The sequence below is a fragment of the Oncorhynchus keta genome, chromosome 34 (genome assembly GCF_023373465.1).
Source record: "Oncorhynchus keta strain PuntledgeMale-10-30-2019 chromosome 34, Oket_V2, whole genome shotgun sequence".
Taxonomy (NCBI): domain Eukaryota; kingdom Metazoa; phylum Chordata; class Actinopteri; order Salmoniformes; family Salmonidae; genus Oncorhynchus; species Oncorhynchus keta.
This window is the reverse complement of record NC_068454.1, coordinates 77,857,969-77,876,010: the sequence shown is the minus strand read 5'-3', so window position 1 is coordinate 77,876,010 and position 18,042 is coordinate 77,857,969. Positions and strand designations below refer to the sequence as shown.

The following is an 18,042-nucleotide window of genomic DNA, read 5'->3' as shown; positions in this document are numbered from 1 at the left end:
TCAGGAGGAGGTAGTGTAATCAGGATGGGGTAGTGTAGTCAGGATGGGGTAGTGTAGTCAGGATGTGGTAGTGTAGTCAGGGTGGTGTAGTTTGGTCAGGATGTGGTAGTGTAGTCAGGGTGGTGTAGTTTGGTCAGGATGGGGTAGTGTAGTCAGGATGGGGTAGTGTAGTCAGGGTGGTGTAGTTTGGTCAGGATGGGGTAGTGTAGTCAGTATGTGGTAGTGTAGTGTACCTTCCCTATTGGCCTACAAATACAATCAACATGCTAATAATAGGGTAAAAATGTATTTTTGAAGTTTGATAAGATTTAGATATCCATAGACAAACAACATTTTGAACAGATATCAGTGTCTAGAATACATTTTTTGTTTGTTACTTGCTTTTCAAAGAGATGCACACGTTTTGTGCTCTTGTAGGAAGCAACCACTCCCCCGTTGCTGACTAGAAACTAGCTATAATTGGGCTAATAACTCACTAGCAAAGAATAGGAACACATTTACACAACTGGCTACATGCAAATCCATATATGGCAATGGTCTATTTGCATATAGGGATACTGCAGCTCTGATTGGTTATGGTGCACCAGTCTGTGTAGAGTATGGACCTGAGTCATGCCTGTAAATGCAATAGAATCTTACTCAATGCACTCTTCCTACAAGAAAATCTTTTGCGTAGTTAGTTTTGTTTCAGTATGCTGGATTGAAAGTGACTAATATTGTGTTGATTCGATCACAATTCGCAAAGCCGATGGAAACGTTGATAGTGTTAACTAAAGGGGAAAACTAGAAAGTTGAGGGAAGTTCAATCTCGTGCTTCTCTGTGAGGGCTGATATTTCTTCTGCGAGGCAGTCCCAGGAAGCTGCACGCCCACGCGTAGCTGAGAGGGAATATTGATCACTATTAATATCCTCACTATGATGAGGTTTCCTGTCCAAATTATACTAAAGGATCTCAAAATGTATCTCATTCATATCTCATTGTGTAACTCAATGAATCCACCATGTGGATTATTTATCTTTAGACTTCTCTACTTGGAGTGTTTAACCCCAAACTGTTATAAAAATGTAAAACGTTTTTGTTCATATTGGTGGTGGTTTGTCTCGATCAGAGTTTATAGTTTACCACTGGAGTTTATATTTTACCACTGGAGTTTATAGTTTACCAGTGGGGTTTATAGTTTACCTCTGGAGTTTATAGTTTACCACTGGAGTTTATAGTTTACCACTGGAGTTTATAGTTTACCACTGGAGTTTATAGTTTACCACTGGAGTTTATAGTTTACCACTGGAGTTTATAGTTTACCTCTGCAGTTTATAGTTTACCTCTGGAGTTTATAGTTTACCACTGGAGTTTATAGTTTACCTCTGCAGTTTATAGTTTACCACTGGACTTTATAGTTTACCACTGGAGTTTATAGTTTACCACTGGAGTTTATAGTTTACCACTGGAGTTTATAGTTTAACACTGGGGTGTATAGTTTACCACTGGAGTTTATAGTTTACCTCTGGAGTTTATAGTTTACCACTGGAGTTTATAGTTTACCATTGGAGTTTGTAGTTTACCTCTGCAGTTTATAGTTTACCACTGGAGTTTATAGTTTACCACTGGAGTTTGTAGTTTGCCTCTGCAGTTTATAGTTTACCAGTGGAGTTTTTAGTTTACCACTGGAGTTTATAGTTTACCAGTGGAGTTTATAGTTTACCACTGGAGTTTATAGTTTACCACTGGAGTTTATAGTTTACCACTGGAGTTTATAGTTTACCACTGAAGTTTATAGTTTACCTCCGGAGTTTATAGTTTACCTCTGGAGTTTATAGTTTACCACTGGAGTTTATAGTTTACCTCTGCAGTTTATAGTTTACCACTGGAGTTTATAGTTTACCTCTGGAGTTTATAGTTTATCTCTGGAGTTTATAGTTTACCTCTGGAGTTTATAGTTCACCTCTGGAGTTTATAGTTTACCTCTGGAGATTATAGTTTACCACTGGAGTTATAGTTTACTTCTGCAGTTTATAGTTTACCACTGGAGTTTATAGTTTACCTCTGGAGATTATAGTTTACCACTGGAGTTTATAGTTTACTTCTGCAGTTTATAGTTTACCACTGGAGTTTATAGTTTACTTCTGCAGTTTATAGTTTACCCACCTTTTTTACCACTACATCACTGTTTAGGACATATCAGTTGCTCCTTGAAACTAGGCTTATAGGTGGTTAGTTGATCAAGCCCTCTGTGTAGAGGACAGAATGTGATGTTCTGATGTCTGTTCTGTGTCTGTCCAAGAAGATAATCAATTGACCCACTGATAATGAAGTTAACCAACACAACAGAGCAGGTCACATTCTGTGCCTAGCTTACATATAGTATGTATACTGCTGCAGGCAAAGGTTAGGGTCGCACATCGCAATTTCACAGGGACACCTTCCCTTCCACCTCTCTCTCACTTTTTCTCTCTCTCTCGCTGAATCACAAATTACCCCCTCTGCCCTCCATTTGCGCGTTCACATGCCTCTCTACCAGTGTAACTAAGCTGAGGAAGTGAAAATGATGGAGGGTGTAGGTGCTATTTAGACCCTCCAATAACCACTTAAACCGAGCCAGCAATGCTGCTGGCTTCAGAACTAAGTGTAATCCCATTAGGCACCACTTATTTCAGAGTTTGTGCAGTTTCACACAAAATAATGTAGGAGGTGTCTAATTATTTGTCACATGCAGTAGTGGAAAAAGTACCCAATTGTCATACTTGAGTACAGTGCCTTGCAAAAGTATTCAGCCCCCCTTGGCCTTTTTCCTATTTTGTTGCATTACAACCTGTAATGTAAATGAATTTTATTTGGATTTCATGACATACACAAAATAGTCCAAATTGGTGAAGTGAAATTTAAAAAATAACCAATTACATTCAGAAGTCACATAATGAATTAAATAAAGTTCACCTGCGTGCAATCTAAGTGTCACATGATCTGTCACATGATCTCAGTATATATACACCTGTTCAGAAAGGCCCCGGAGTCTGCAACACCACTAAGCAAGGGGCACCACCAAGAAAGCGACACCATTTAAGACCAAGGAGCTCTCCATACAGGTCAGGGACAAAGTTGTGGAGAAGTACAGATCAGGGTTGGGTTATAAAAAAATATCAGAAACTTTGAACATCCCACGGAGCATCATTAAATCATTATTAAAAATAGAAAGAATATGGCACCACAACAAACCTGTCAAGAGAGGGCCGCCCACCAAAACTCACGGACCAGTCAAGGAGGGCATCAATCAGAGAGGCAACAAAGAGACCAAAGATAACCCTGAAGGAACTGCAATGCCCCACAGTGGAGATTGGAGTATCTGTCCATAGGACCACTTTAAGCCGTACACTCCACAGAGCTGGGCTTTAAGGAAGAGTGGCCAGAAAAAAGCCATTGCTTAAAGAAAACAATAAGCATAGACGTTTGGTGTTCACCAAAAGGCATGTGGAAGACTCCCCAAACATATGGAAGAAGGTACTCTGGTCAGATGAGACTAAAATGTAGCTTTTTGGCCATAAAGGAAAACGCTATGTCTGGCACAAACCCAACACCTCTCATCACCCCGAGAACACCATTCCCACAGTGAAGTATGGTGGTGGCAGTATCATGCTGTGGGGATGTTTTACATCGGCAAGGACTAGGAAACCGGTCAAAATTGAAGGAATGATGGTGGGCGCTAAATACAGGGAAATGCTTGAGGGAAACCTGTTTGAGATTTGAGACTGGGACAGAGGTTCACCTTCCAGCAGGACAATGACCCTAAGCATACTGCTAAGCAACACTTGAATGGTTTAAGGGGAAACATTTAAATGTCTTGGAATGGCCTAGACAAAGCCCAGACCTCAATCCAATTGAGAATCTGTGGTATGACTTAAAGATTGCTGAACACCAGCAGGAACCCATCCAACTTGAAGGAGCTGGAGCAGTTTTGCCTTGAAGAATGGGCAAAAATCCCAGTGGCTAGATGTGCCAAGCTTATAGAGACATATCCCAAGATACTTGCAGCTGTAGTTGCAAAAGGTGGCTCTACAAAGTATTGACTTTGGGGGGTGAACAGTTATGCACGCTCAAGTTTTCCGTCTTATTTCTTGTATGTTTCACATGAAAAAATATTTTGCATCTTCAAAGTGGTATGCATGTTGTGTAAATCAAATGAAACAAACCCCCCAAAAATATATTTTAGTTCCAGGTTGTAAGGCAACAAAATAGGAAAAATACCAAGGGAGGTGAATACTTTCGCAAGGCACTGTAAAAGTATACATACCTTAATAGAAAATGACTCAAGTAAAAGAGAATGTTACCCAGTAAAATACTACCTGAGTTAAAGTCTAAAAGTATAGGGTTTTAAATATACTTAAGTATCAAAAGTAAATGTAATCGCTAAAATTTACTTCAGTATCAAAGGTAAAAGTATGAATCATTTCAAATTCCTTATATTAAGCCAATCAGATTTAGACATCATTTACAAACGAAGCATGTGTGTTTAATGAGTCCACCAGATCAGAGGCAGTAGGGATGTAGGGATGTAGGGATCTAGGGATGTAGGGATGACCCGGGTTTAGTGTTCTGTTGATAAGTGCATGAATTGGACCATTTTCCTGTCCTGTTCAAAATGTAACGAATACTTTGGTTGTCAGGGAAAATGTATGGACTAAAAAGTACAATATTTTCTTAAGGAATGTAGTGAAGTCTAAGAAAAAGTTGTAAAAATAGTAGTAAATAGTAAAGTAAAGTACAGATATCCCACCCCAAAAAACGACTTAGGTAGTACTTGAAAGTATTTTTACTATTATTACTTGTACTTTACACCACTGACCACATTTGTTTGTCGGATTTCGAAACTTGACACATGTAAAAGATTAAATACCTCCCAAATGAAATGTTTAACTGTTACTGAGGTTTATGTCTTGGAAAACGACAGAGGATTTGTTAATTCAAATGTCTTGCTTTTTTATTAGTATTTAAAAGTGGAACATGAATTGTATCATTCAAGTCAGGAGTGTGTCCCGAAGTTGATGGGTTTATTGATCCCATTGCCACTCTCTGGAAGTCACCCCCTGAGCTTTGTCAGCAACACGTGACAACGGGGGACCCTCCAAGGGAGTTAGTTGGTAGGGGCTAGGGGGCGGTTTGGGATTCACAGTCTCGCTCTCTCTCTCTCTCTCTCTCTCTCTCTCTCTCTCTCTCTCTCTCTCTCTCTCTCTCTCTCTCTCTCTCTCTCTCTCTCTCACACACACACACACACAGTCACACACACTGTGTGAAGTCTGTACCTTTACCTACCTGTACTGTATCCTACCTTTGTGTGTGTGTATACTGCAGCCTATCATCGGTATGTGTACAGTTAAAGTTAACAATGTGTAGTGGTTCCTGCCTGTGTGTTCAGTTACCTACTGTATCCTACCTTTGTGTGTGTGTATACTGTAGCCTATCATCAGTATGTGTACAGTTAAAGTTAACAATGTGTAGTGGTTCCTGCCTGTGTGTTCAGTTACCTACTGTATCCTACCTTTGTGTGTGTGTATACTGTAGCCTATCATCAGTATGTGTACAGTTAAAGTTAACAGTGTGTAGTGGTTCCTGCCTGTGTGTTCAGTTACCTACTGTATCCTACCTTTGTGTGTGTGTATACTGTAGCCTATCATCAGTATGTGTACAGTTAAAGTTAACAATGTGTAGTGGTTCCTGTCTGTGTGTTCAGTTACCTACTGTATCCTACCTTTGTGTGTGTGTATACTGTAGCCTATCATCAGTATGTGTACAGTTAAAGTTCAACAATGTGTAGTGGTTCCTGTCTGTTCTGTTCAGTTACCTACTGTATTCTACCTGTATGTGTACACTTCCCCCCTCTGGCCGTGGTTGAGTGGTTTTTATATAAAGACTTCAGTGGATTATCAGAGTCTTGGTGGGATTACTGCAGTCACGAGCCCAGCTGTAATCCACAGCATTCCGTCACCATCACCGCATCACAGATCTCAATACCGTTCCCAGTCTTAGTCTTCATCCCAATCTCATTTATAATTCACTATCAGATCTCTCTATCACGGCTACATTCCCCATCAACCCAATCCTCTTCCTTTTCATTCTCTATTTCTTTGTTCACCCCTCTTCTCTGTCTCACCTCGGTGACTATATATACAACAGTTCACCCCTCTACTCTGTCTCATTCTATATACTACTGTTCACCCCCTCTACTCTGTCTCATTCTATATACTACGGTTCACCCCCTCTACTCTGTCTCATTCCATATACTACTGTTCACCCCCTCTACTCTGTCTCATTCTATATACTACTGTTCACCCCCTCTATTCTGTCTCATTCCATATACTACTGTTCACCCCCTCTACTCTGTCTCATTCTATATACTACGGTTCACCCCCTCTACTCTGTCTCATTCTATATACTACTGTTCACCCCCTCTTCTCTGTCTCATTCTATATACTACGGTTCACCCCCTCCTCTCTCTGTCTCATTCTATATACTACGGTTCACCCCCTCTACTCTGTCTCATTCTATATACTACGGTTCACCCCCTCTACTCTGTATCATTCTATATATTACGGTTCTACTCTGCCTCATTCTATATACTACGGTTCACCCCCTCCTCTCTCTGTCTCATTCTATATATTACGGTTCTACTCTGTCTCATTCTATATACTACGGTTCACCCCCTCTTCTCTGTCTCATTCAATATACTATGGTTCACCCCCTCTTCTCTGTCTCAGTCTATATATTACGGTTCTACTCTGTCTCATTCTATATGCTACGGTTCACCCCCTCTTCTCTGCCTCATTCTATATGCTACGGTTCACCCCCTCTACTCTCTTTCTCATTCTATATACTACGCTTCTCCCCCTCTACTCTCTCATTCTATATACTATGGTTCACCCCCTCTTCTCTCTGTCTCATTCTATATACTACGCTTCTCCCCCTCTACTCTCTCATTCTATATACTACGGTTCACCCCCTCTTCTCTCTGTCTCATTCTATATAATACGGTTCACCCCCTCTTCTCTCTCATTCAATATACTACGGTTCACCCCCTCCTCTCTGTCTCATTCTAAAATAACAATAACGAGGCTATATACATGGGTCAATGTGCGAGGGTACAGGTTAGAGGTCATTTGTACATGTAGGTTGGGGTGAAGTGACTATGCATAGATAATAAACAGCGAGTAGCAGCAGTGTAGAAACAAATGGTTGTCAATGTAAATTGTCCTGGTGGCCATTTGATGAATTGTTCAGCAGTCTTATGGCTTGGGGGTAGAAGCTGTTCAGAAGCTTTTTGGTCCCAGACTTGCCGTGCGGTAGCAGAGAGAACAGTCTATGACTTGGGTGACTGGAGTCTCCTCCCTCTTTCTCCTTGTCCTTCTTTAGCAGCATGATTCATCAAATGTTGCCTCGGTAACACATCAGTATTCCTCTGTAGTTGTTTCCATGTGACACAGCACCATGTACACTGGAGTGTTGTGATCCATAGCAGCATGGCAGTGGACTATAGCATGACAATGGAATGGCCCCAGGCCCCAGGCCCCAAGCCCCAGGTCTCAGGCCCCAGGCCCCAGGGCCCATGCCCCATGCCCCAGGCCCCAAGCCCCAAGCCCCAGGCCCCAGGTCCCAGGCCCCAGGCTAGTATATGGGATATGTAATTCCCTCGCTGTGTCACAAATACACACGTGTGTGTGTGGCTTGTTTTTTCTATCCTTGTGGGGACCAGAAGTCCTCACAAAGATAGTAATACAAGGAATATTGGAGACATTAGGCTTTTTTAGGCTTAGGTGTTAGAATTAGTGTTAAAGTTAGGGTTCAGGGTTAGAGTTTGGGTTAGTTTTAAGGTTAGGATTTTGCGGTTAAGGTTAGCGTTAGGGTTAAGGGCTATGGAATGTAGGATTTGAAATGGGAATCAGTTGTTTGGTCCCCAGAAGGATAGTAAAATAAACATGTGTGTGTGTTTGCAATAACCGTCAAGATGTACAGTATTGGGGCCCAAATTCACAGCTTATTCACCTGTATGGGTCATAAAATATGACCGTAAAGATATACAGTAAACTATTACAATGGAAGTGGTTCTCTTATTCCACCCCTCTGTTTCTTTTTATTCCAGGTTCCATGATGGAGACATTTTCATTTGTAATTCCGGAGACATTTCTTCCCATTCTTTCCAAGAAGTGACGCAACATCAACACTCCCAGTAAACTGGACACAGGAATATTTGTTGTGTTACAAGAGCTACGCCAGAGCACCCAGACAGACCAAGTCTCAACAAACAGGTTACTGATTACATGATTTTATTATGGGTTTTCATTGAGCTATTACAAATGAAGATGAAAACCATGGAGGGTTAGAGACGGTGAGTCCATCCTGCTCTTTTGCTCTTTACTGTCTTACATTCTCAGAATGTCTACAAGACAAGACCTACCTGCTTACATCATCAGAGCATCTGTTTTCACAAAGGAGATCTGAAGTCATGGTTGTATCTCTGTTTATGCTGATTGTTGGTTGGTCTGTATTGTCATGTTATTACCAGGTTGGCAAGGACACAGGAGAGGCGTCATGGGAGGAACAAAATAGGATAAGAAACCAGACGGGATAAGAAATGTGACGACTGACTGAGCAAAAGAAGAAAACGTCAGAGAAAGAAGGAAAGAGAGAAGGATTGTGTGTTCTCTACTTTCTCAGAAGTGCAGTTCCTAAATTCCTGTTACTATGCCTGAGAGAGGGAGGGCAGCAGACCAGTCAAAATGAACCCCTACGTCACCTCTCATTTTAGGAGGGATCTCTTTCCCCACTTCCACTTGTTGTAGAGGCTTCTCTTCTCTTCTCCCTTCTCTTACTGTTTGTGTGACATGACAACATCTGTCTCTGTGTAAACCTAGGACAGTAGGTAACATCTGTCTCTGTGTAAACCTAGGACAGTAGGTAACATCTGTCTCTGTGTAAACCTAGGACAGTAGGTAACATCTGTCTCTGTGTAAACCTAGGACAGTAGGTAACATCTGTCTCTGTGTAAACCTAGGACAGTAGGTAACACCTGTCTCTGTGTAAACCTAGGACAGTAGGTAACATCTGTCTCTGTGTAAACCTAGGACAGTAGGTAACATCTGTCTCTGTGTGAACCTAGGACAGTAGGTAACATCTGTCTCTGTGTAAACCTAGGACAGTAGGTAACATCTGTCTCTGTGTAAACCTAGGACAGTAGGTAACACCTGTCTCTGTGTAAACCTAGGACAGTAGGTAACACCTGCCTCTGTGTAAACCTAGGACAGTAGGTAACATCTGTCTCTGTGTAAACCTAGGACAGTAGGTAACACCTGCCTCTGTGTAAACCTAGGACGGTAGGTAACACCTGTCTCTGTGTAAACCTTGGACACCAGGTAACATCTGTCTCTGTGTAAACCTTGGACACCAGGTAACATCTGTCTCTGTGTAAACCTTGGACAACAGGTAACGACTGTTGCCTTGGTATTCTCCTGTGTTGTGCCTTTGTTGCTCTTAGTCAGGGTGTTACACTGTAAACTGTCCTCAGTGATCTGGTCAATGTGTTACACTGTAAACTGTCCTCAGTGATCTGGTCAATGTGTTACACTGTAAACTGTCCTCAGGGAGCTGGTGAAGGGTTGAACTGTTCCTCAGGAACCGAGTAACATGTTTAGCTTGTTCACTGGGGGTCAAAGACTTGCCAGCGTTCGAAAACCACAGTCCACTGGAAATGTGTACGGAAGGTAAAGTCTAATATCGCAACCAAACCTTTTTTATGTCATTTGGATTTGCCCTGAATCAAACCTTTTGAGTTTTCTTTGTTTTTTATCCCTAAGGGATTTGGCATGCAACAAACAAAAAAATCTCTCTTCCCAAAATATTACCTTTTTGCCTCAGTGGGTTGTTGTTTTTACCCAGTTTTCCTTGCACGTCCTCTGCACATTATTGCCACATTTTTCCAAGGCAATTAGACTGGAAGCTTTTCTGAAATGGATAAACATGTATGTTCTCTGTCAAGCAGGGGTGTTGAGTGTGACACTTGAACCAAGAGGAGAGAACTAAAACCAACCCGTTTGGAAAAAACAAGGACACGGCACCTCCCGTCCCAGGATTGGACAGGATTTGACCTCTGAAATAACCTTTGAGCTCTGAGTTTTCGTAGAGGTCATCCACGGGTGTATGCCCTGTGTGCCTGTTACCCCTCCCCTCTTTCCCCACAACCGGCCAATAGGATTCTGCTCCTCCTACACATTCACTTTGACTCTATAATAGGTGTTGTATAGAATTAATCCTGGTGTCATATGTATAGGATGGTACTCAACAATAGGTACACAGAAAGTACACACAATTGTACATGCCTTGGCGTTCTAGTCAAGTAACTTCATTCTCTCTCCTTTTATTTATTGTCTTTCTCCCTCTCTTCCCCTCACTCCCTCTGTTGTAGAGAATTCTCCCATGCAGTTGTAGTGGAGAGTAAGTCTCCTTATTGTTGTATACATTTTTACAACACTGAGTTAATACGATGTAGCTGATCTGGTCAGTAGTCAGTCTGTGCAGTGTGTTCTGTACTGAATTGACAATGCCTTTAGGTGAAACACAGAGACTAGGATATCCAGCAGTCACCTGAGAGAGCCACAAACATATTTCAAATGTCTCTAAAAGTCTGCTTTTGTTGTGCCAAGAACTCACCACTGACATTTGAGGACTTTTGTGGCTTGGAAAAGATACTTGGATTTGAGGGGAAACTGCTGGTCACAGTCTCCCACTTGTGAGAGACACTGAGTGAGTATTATTTACACAGTGCATGGCTACTGTAGCTCATAAATGTGTTCCAAGGCCCTGTAGCAAAGGAAACATAGATATCAAAGGGTGGAGGAACATATTCTGACTAATAGGAAGTGAATGGATTGGAATTGTGTACCATTATCTGAATCAATCGTCTAAGGAGTTCCTCCTCTGTTTCAATCTGCCTTGTGTATTTTCCATGACCAAACCACTGGGAAGTGAAGATCATGGAACGTAAGAAACAGCATGCTATTCTTTTCTCTGCTGGTTGCATGTTAGATACATGTTAGAAACGTAGACCCCGTTTGACTGTACTGTACTGTGGATCTACCCCTGGACTCTGTATTGTCACTACTACTACTACCCCATTGTATCCCCAGCTCTCATCCTTTCAAGCTTCTCAGTTCCTGTAGCCTGATCAATGTGTTTCCCTCGTGCTGCTTCAAACTGTCAGCAAAACTCCTGCTTCCTCGTAAGATGGCCACAGACTATGAGTCCCTCCTGTTGATACCCTGGACACGTGCGTAACCTCCCTCTTCAGCCCAAAGGAGTGTAAGTACTACAGGGACTATACAGTATTACTGCGAGACTGTCTATCTGCTGCTGTGGAATACGTTTCTGACCAGAGGAGTACATACAGCAACAACTTGACCACTGAGTTTCCTTCAAGAGAATGGAAGGAAGACTGTGAATCAGGACACTGTAGAGCTGTGAGTAACCCTGACTGTTAATAAAAAGTTAGTGGAACAATGATCCGGGAAGTGAGGGAAGTCATCTACTGCTGGATACAGTTTTTCCTCGTGGATTTACCTTTACCACATCAGATGGATTACTTTTCACCATAGAAACAGTGGAACTGGAAAGAAGTACAGAACACCAGGTTCTTATCAAATACCTAGGTGGTCATAAACTCACAAAGCACATAGGAGTTGAGACTACAGCTTCATCAGCGTAAGACATTGTTTTTAGCGCCATGGGAGCGGCGCGTGTTAAGCGACGTTTCAGTGCGGTGGTTGACGGGCTGGTAGACGAGGAGGAAGTCATTAAGCTGGCTCTGAGTGTTGCTGACACGGCCAGGGTGGGGGGGAGCACGGGAGGCTCAGGGAGCCCCACCAGTCTCTCCCCCACACACAACCGAAATGGCAAAGCACTCCCCCTGCACGGCAATGGCAGCAATGCACGGAGGCCCAGCGGAGCCCTGGAGGCAGGAGGAGGGGAAGGATCGATGAAAGGAGGAGGGCGCTCAGGACTGAGGGGCGGGAGGGGCGGAAGTCTGGGGAGAAGGGGAGAAGGCTGTTCGTCCTCGGACCGAGATTCAACACTGTCGTCCCCTTCCTCCTCAAGCCGCCGGCCCCCCCGGTGCTCTAGACGCCGGCCCCGCCACCGCTTTGTGGGCAAGGACGGGCGCTGCAACGTCACTTTCGTCAACATGAGCGAGAGAGGCCAGCGTTACCTCAGCGACCTCTTCACCACCTGCGTGGACATACGCTGGCGTTGGATGCTAGTCATCTTCTGCCTCTCCTTCCTCCTCTCCTGGCTGCTCTTTGGCTTTGCCTTCTGGCTCATTGCCGCCGCGCACGGGGACTTCGCCATCCGCCTCAACCCCAGCTCGGGTGCCTCTTCCGGGGGAGGAGATGAGTCCGGAGCAGGGGCGGTGGTGGAAGTGGAGGAAACGTGTTTCGTTCAGGTCAACAGCTTTATGGCGGCCTTCCTGTTCTCCCTGGAGACGCAGACATCCATTGGTTACGGCTTCCGCAGCGTGACCGAGGCCTGCCCCCTGGCGGTGATGGCGGTCGTCTTGCAGTGCATTGTGGGCTGCATCATCGACGCCTTCATCATCGGAGCGGTCATGGCGAAGATCGCTAAGCCCAAGAAGCGTAACGAGACGCTGTTGTTCTCTGACACGGCAGTGGTGGCGCTGAGAGACGGGAAACTCTGCATGATGTGGAGGGTGGGGAACCTACGCAAGAGCCACCTGGTAGAGGCACACGTACGTGCACAGCTAATGAAGGTAAGAAAGGAGAGAAGAAGAAGATTGGTTGAGGGATGAAAGAAGGGAGCAAAGAGACTGAAGGGGCTGTAAACAGTAGAAGAGGCAGGACATATCAGTAACTGTAAAGATACTGAAGGGGCTGTAAACAGTAGAAGAGGCAGGACACATCAGTAACTGTAAAGATACTGAAGGAGCTGTAAACAGTAGAAGAGGCAGGACACATCAGTAACTGTAAAGAGACTGAAGGGGCTGTAGTAAACAGTAGAAGAGGCAGGACACATCAGTAACTGTAAAGAGACTGAAGGGGCTGTAAACAGTAGAAGAGGCAGGACACATCAGTAACTGTAAAGAGACTTAAGGGGCTGTAAACAGTAGAAAAGGCAGGACACATCAGTAACTGTAAAGAGACTGAAGGGGCTGTAAACAGTAGAAGAGGCAGGACACATCAGTAACTGTAAAGATACTGAAGGGGCTGTAAACAGTAGAAGAGGCAGGACACATCAGTAACTGTAAAGAGACTGAAGGGGCTGTAAACAGTAGAAGAGGCAGGACACATCAGTAACTGTAAAGAGACTGAAGGGGCTGTAAACAGTAGAAGAGGCAGGACACATCAGTAACTGTAAAGAGACTGAAGGGGCTGTAAACAGTAGAAGAGGCAGGACACATCAGTAACTGTAAAGAGACTGAAGGGGCTGTAAACAGTAGAAGAGGCAGGACACATCAGTAACTGTAAAGAGACTGAATGGGCTGTAAACAGTAGAAGAGGCAGGACACATCAGTAACTGTAAAGATACTGAAGGAGCTGTAAACAGTAGAAGAGGCAGGACACATCAGTAACTGTAAAGATACTGAAGGAGCTGTAAACAGTAGAAGAGGCAGGACACATCAGTAACTGTAAAGATACTGAAGGAGCTGTAAACAGTAGAAGAGGCAGGACACATCAGTAACTGTAAAGATACTGAAGGGGCTGTAAACAGTAGAAGAGGCAGGACACATCAGTAACTGTAAAGAGACTGAAGGGGCTGTAAACAGTAGAAGAGGCAGGACACATCAGTAACTGTAAAGAGACTTAAGGGGCTGTAAACAGTAGAAGAGGCAGGACACATCAGTAACTGTAAAGAGACTGAAGGGGCTGTAAACAGTAGAAGAGGCAGGACACATCAGTAACTGTAAAGATACTGAAGGGGCTGTAAACAGTAGAAGAGGCAGGACACATCAGTAACTGTAAAGAGACTGAAGGGGCTGTAAACAGTAGAAGAGGCAGGACACATCAGTAACTGGAGAGATACTGAAGGAGCTGTAAGCAGTAGAAGAGGCAGGACACATCAGTAACTGTAAAGATACTGAAGGGGCTGTAAACAGTAGAAGAGGCAGGACACATCAGTAACTGTAAAGATACTGAAGGGGCTGTAAACAGTAGAAGAGGCAGGACACATCAGTAACTGTAAAGATACTGAAGGGGCTGTAAACAGTAGAAGAGGCAGGACACATCAGTAACTGTAAAGATACTGAAGGAGCTGTAAACAGTAGAAGAGGCAGGACACATCAGTAACTGTAAAGATACTGAAGGAGCTGTAAACAGTAGAAGAGGCAGGACACATCAGTAACTGTAAAGATACTGAAGGAGCTGTAAACAGTAGAAGAGGCAGGACACATCAGTAACTGTAAAGAGACTGAAGGGGCTGTAAACAGTAGAAGAGGCAGGACACATCAGTAACTGTAAAGAGACTGAAGGGGCTGTAAACAGTAGAAGAGGCAGGACACATCAGTAACTGTAAAGATACTGAAGGAGCTGTAAACAGTAGAAGAGGCAGGACACATCAGTCACTGGAGAGAGAGAGAGAGAGAGAGAGAGAGAGAGAGAGAGAGAGAGAGAGAGAGAGAGAGAGAGAGAGAGAGAGAGAGAGAGAGAGAGAGAGAGAGAGAGAGATGGAAAGTGATGGGGAGAAGTAGAGAGGGGGAGATGGAAAGTGATGGGTAGAAGTAGAGAGGGAGAGTGATATCAGTGAGCCCATCTGGACTGTACTCTGATGTCTGTGTTTAATGAGAGCTTGTTTTATTCTCCCTCAGGGGTTTAGAAGATTTACCAAGGGATTAATTTCCCCAGGATTCTTTAACTGAAAACCAGTGTGTGTGTGTGTGTGTGTGTGTGTGTGTGTGTGTGTGTGTGTGTGTGTGTGTGTGTGTGTGTGTGTGTGTGTGTGTGTGTGTGTGTGTGTGTGTGTGTGTGTGTGTGTGTGTGTGTGTGTGTGTGTGTGTACTGTATATAGATAATACTCTTTTCTGGCCATCTGTTAGCAATTTTGGTGAAAGTTTGTGAGGTGGTGTGTGTTCTGACATATTGTCTGCCGGTCTGTATCTATTGTGTTTCATGTGGCCCTTACCTACCACTGATTTCATTGTCCTGTGGGTTGTAAAGCTCTAGAGCAGGGAGGTGAAGAGAGGGACATTTAGATCTTCTTAAAACCTTGATCATGTCAAAGTTCAGACGGGGCAGCTTTGATAAGTTTTGGGGGATCATGGCAGAATTGTGTTTCTCAGTGGTGAGGCTGGGGATTGACTCCTGAAAAAGTTGGTGTAGTAAACCTAGGCCTGTGGAGTTTGGCTGCAGACTGGTGCAGCCAAGAAATATAGGCAGGCGAGAGCTTTCTGTGGAACATAACACTTAAGACTTTGGACTGAACAATACAGTATGTTCCTGTAAACAATGTAAAAACGAAACACTTAATCACTAACCTCATACCCTCTTTCCTTCCCTTTCTCTACCCCTGTTCTTTCCCCCTCCCCCAGCCGAGGGTGACCCCAGAGGGAGAGTTCCTCCCGCTGGACAATGAGGACGTCAACGTGGGATTTGACACGGGAACCGACCGCATCTTCCTGGTTTCCCCGGTAACCATCGTCCACGAGATCAACGATGAGTCACCGTTTTTCGAGATGGACCGTCGGACTCTGGAGGGTGACACGGAGTTGGAGGTGGTGGTCATTCTGGAGGGTATGGTGGAGGCCACAGCCATGACCACACAGTGTCGCAGCTCCTACCTCGCCTCCGAGATCCTCTGGGGTCACCGCTTCGAACCTGTGCTCTTCGAGAGGAAGAACTGTTACCAGGTAAGAGGGGGAGAGGTCCTATAGAAACAGAAGAGGAAAGAGTTTATGCTCCGCTGGCTTCGTTGTTACATTTTCCCTTTTCTCTACATTTTAGCCATTTAGCAGACACTCTTATCCAAAGTGACCCCTCTCTTTTTCTTATCCAGAGTGACCCCTCTCTTTTTCTTATCCAGAGTGACCCCTCTCTTTTTCTTATCCAGAGTGACCCCTCTGTTTTTCTTATCCAGGTGGACTACTCGTTCTTCCACCGGACCTATGAGATTCCCAGCACACCCTCTTGCAGCGCTAAAGAGTTGGCCGAGCAGAAGTACATCCAGGGCTCACGCTCCTCCTTCTGCTACGAGAACGAAGTAGCCCTGCAGCTCGTCTCCCCTGACAATGACCCTGAGGGCAACCCTGGCGGCTGCCCCTCCCCCCTGACACGCCGATCTTCCCTCTCACAACCCACCCACACTAACTAGGGAGGCGACAGGCAGAGGGGACAGGAAGTGACCTGGGATCCACAGGAAGTCAGGGACAGACAGAGGGAGAGAGAGGCAGAAAGAGAGACAGGCTTCATAGGAAAAGAGACCAAAGTAGAGAAAGGTAAGTACATGGTTTAGGGAAAAGGACAACATTGAGAGACTGAAGTTGAGAGAGGTGTAGAAAGAGAAACATAAGACACGACAAAGACGCCGAGAGACAAACGGAGAGAGAGATACTGTATACTGTCAAACAGAGAGAAAAGGACAGACAGATAGGACAGAAAAGGATAGAGAGGGATAGAAAGAGAGAGAGAAGTGTCATTGAAAGGGGTAGATGGGCTGCTGCTATTCTGACTGTGTTAGCTGATTTGGACATAGCGATCTTTCAGAATCATTATGAACCTGTCTGTCTCAGACCCGTCCCGTCAACCAACCGCTACATTCACCACTGACTCCAGCACCTAGCTGACCACACATACAACACTGACCCCTATTGGCTTCAGTCTGTACCTGCAGCTCCTGTTCAGTTACAACTCACACTGAACACACTGGGTGCAGTGTCAGCACAAAACCATATGAGTGCATAGTCTGGTAACATGTTATTTGAAGGTCTACTTCTAAACTTATGATTGATTGTTTAATATGTTTAACTATGGTTAACAAACAAAGGTTTATAAGTACTTTGTAAGCAGAACTTTGATTAAAATGTTACCTTATGTTATTTTTTAAATTCTACAGAACCCAGCTGAAGGGACAATCTTATGTTAATGTTTACCTCTGTCTTGAATATGAGATTCTGTCACCTGAGATTCTGTGTTCCTCAAACATTTAAATTTGTATGATTTTCCTCAGTATTTTCTTTATTTAGTTAATTTGCTGAATACTGTATATTTGGTAGAATTTGAAGGGTGAAATGGAGGGATGTTAAAGGTAGACTCAGCGATATGACGTAGATGCAGAAAGTAAACAGCATAGTGGGTCAATATCCACAACAACTAAGAGCGTTGAAGTGTGAGGCTCAACTTCTCCGCTGTTTAAATAAATAGTGAGGGTATTCCATACCGGTAAAACATGAGCCTATCACAATAATGAAAACAAAATGTTGCCAAGGCTGAGATGGATGGCTGACACTGAGACGCGCACTGACACATGACTGGTGGTTTGTGCCACAGTAGAAGGTAATACATTTTAAAAGTTAAATAACAAATCTTTAGTACGAGGCCCACAGAGATCCTAATGAATGAATAGAGATTCTATATGTAATGAATGAATAGAGATTCTATATGTAATGAATGAATAAGGATTCTATATATAATGAAAGAATAGAGATTCTATATGTAATGAATGAATAGAGATTCCATATGTAATGAATGAATAGGGATTCTATATGTAATGAATGAATAGAGATTCTATATGTAATGAATGAAGATTCTATATGTAATTTTATTTTATTTTACCTTTATTTTACTAGGCAAGTCAGTTAAGAACAAATTCTTATTTTCAATGACGGCCTAGGAACAGTGAACTGCCTGTTCAGGGGCAGAACGACAGATTTGTACCTTGTCAGCTCGGGATTCTAACCTTTCAGTTACTAGTAATGAATGAACCCTAATGAAAGAATAGAGATTCTATATGTAATGAATGAATAGAGATTCCATATGTAATGAATGAATAGGGATTCTATATGTAAT

At 43.5% G+C, this 18,042-nt stretch overlaps 1 protein-coding gene across 5 annotated transcripts in view; it reads left to right on the top strand.

Moving 5' to 3' along the window:
* The window catches only part of LOC118379183 (inward rectifier potassium channel 2), a 29,504-nt gene extending 11,733 nt beyond the window's left edge, over window positions 1–17,771 (top strand). The window contains exons 2-7 of one of the 5 annotated variants that reach the window (XM_052495112.1): window positions 8,127–8,372; window positions 8,550–9,046; window positions 9,082–9,186; window positions 9,222–12,797; window positions 15,570–15,887; window positions 16,115–17,771. In XM_052495112.1, the coding sequence (XP_052351072.1) occupies window positions 11,760–12,797; window positions 15,570–15,887; window positions 16,115–16,348 (1,590 nt within the window). In that variant the 5' untranslated portion in view covers window positions 8,127–8,372; window positions 8,550–9,046; window positions 9,082–9,186; window positions 9,222–11,759 and the 3' untranslated portion in view covers window positions 16,349–17,771. Of the gene's footprint in view, window positions 1–8,126; window positions 8,373–8,549; window positions 12,798–15,569; window positions 15,888–16,114 lie in introns of all 5 variants that reach the window. The other 4 variants (XM_052495110.1, XM_052495113.1, XM_052495111.1 and 1 more) reach the window with 4 other exon arrangements.
* Window positions 17,772–18,042: the final 271 nt, after the last annotated feature.